General features: G+C 61.5%; 1 protein-coding gene across 1 annotated transcript in view; it reads right to left on the bottom strand.

Moving 5' to 3' along the window:
• The window catches only part of DDX6 (DEAD (Asp-Glu-Ala-Asp) box helicase 6), a gene marked incomplete at both ends in the record, with an annotated part of 3,347 nt that extends 2,517 nt beyond the window's left edge, over nucleotides 1-830 (bottom strand). Inside the window, one exon of the mRNA XM_010159434.1 lies at nucleotides 662-830. Within this exon, the coding sequence (XP_010157736.1) occupies nucleotides 662-830 (169 nt within the window). The remainder of the gene's footprint in view (nucleotides 1-661) is intronic.
• Nucleotides 831-1,057: the final 227 nt, after the last annotated feature.

Raw genomic sequence — 1,057 nt, 5'->3', positions numbered from 1 at the left:
CCCCGTGGAGCCCGCCCAACGTCAACTCTCCTCGCTAACCGCGCCCCCGTAGATCCGACTGTTCACCAACGGAACGCCCCGGACCCCCAGCAGAAAGGAGTTACACCCGTCAAGAGGGAGCTCCTCCACCCAGCGAGAGCTCCGCTCCCTCTCCCAAGTCCTTATCCTGCCTGCCCGGAAGGGAACCAGGGCTCGGGTACCACAGGAATGGTAAAACCGTGCTGGTGCAGCAGGAAAAAAGGGGAAATTTAGGGGAAAAAAGTGGAGAGACAGTGGCAGTCATCAGCAAACTGTTTGTCACTCCTACGGGAAAAGGAACCCGCCTCTACCCTGCAGCCACCTCGGCCCATGTAACCTGGGTGCCCCACAGTCTCCCCGACGCTCGCGATAAGAGCCAAGACCGCGTGACAAACCGGAGGTATCCGTGTACCGGCGTGCAGCCCCGCGGTTTTCCGGAACGCTTGCACGACAGCCCGGCTCTCGCTGGGACCGCCAGCGGGAAGGACGCTACCGGGAGCGCACACACGAGGGCTGTCAGCGAGGGCAATCCAAGGAAACTCCCCTAAAGCCTCGGCCGCTCCCCCAAAGGGTCACCGAGCCCTGGTGTTCACAACCCCACTTTTCCCAAATCCTGACAGGACTGTCCCACAGCTAAGCCCGCCTAAGAACTTGGCTGGATTCCCGGGAATAGAAGGCTGCGCGCAAGCAGCCCGCTGGTCGACAACCTGGATAGGAGACGGCTTTTCCCAGCCCATTTCAAAAATTCCCATCAGCAGCTCCCGTTTCAAGCAGTAATCTTCAAACTCATTTCCTTTTGTGGAGGTCACGTCCTGAATAATCAGAGAAAAGGGCATCCGTGAGGTGAGGCCCCAGCGCCCGCAGGTGGGATGGGCGTGACTCCGGTCACCAAGCACGTTCCATCCCACAGCGCAGCGCCACAGAGCGCGGAAGGGAGCGGGAGCGCGCCCCGCGAGCCAGGCTGGCCACCAGCCCCAGGCTGTAGCGCCAAGAGAGCCCCACAGGAACTCTGGTGTCACGCTCTCCGGGAGCGGCATCC

The sequence above is a fragment of the Eurypyga helias genome, unplaced genomic scaffold (assembly GCF_000690775.1).
Source record: "Eurypyga helias isolate BGI_N326 unplaced genomic scaffold, ASM69077v1 scaffold35559, whole genome shotgun sequence".
In the NCBI taxonomy this organism is placed as follows: domain Eukaryota; kingdom Metazoa; phylum Chordata; class Aves; order Eurypygiformes; family Eurypygidae; genus Eurypyga; species Eurypyga helias.
The sequence above is the reverse complement of the archived record's forward strand: the minus strand, read 5'-3'. Positions and strand labels throughout refer to the sequence as shown.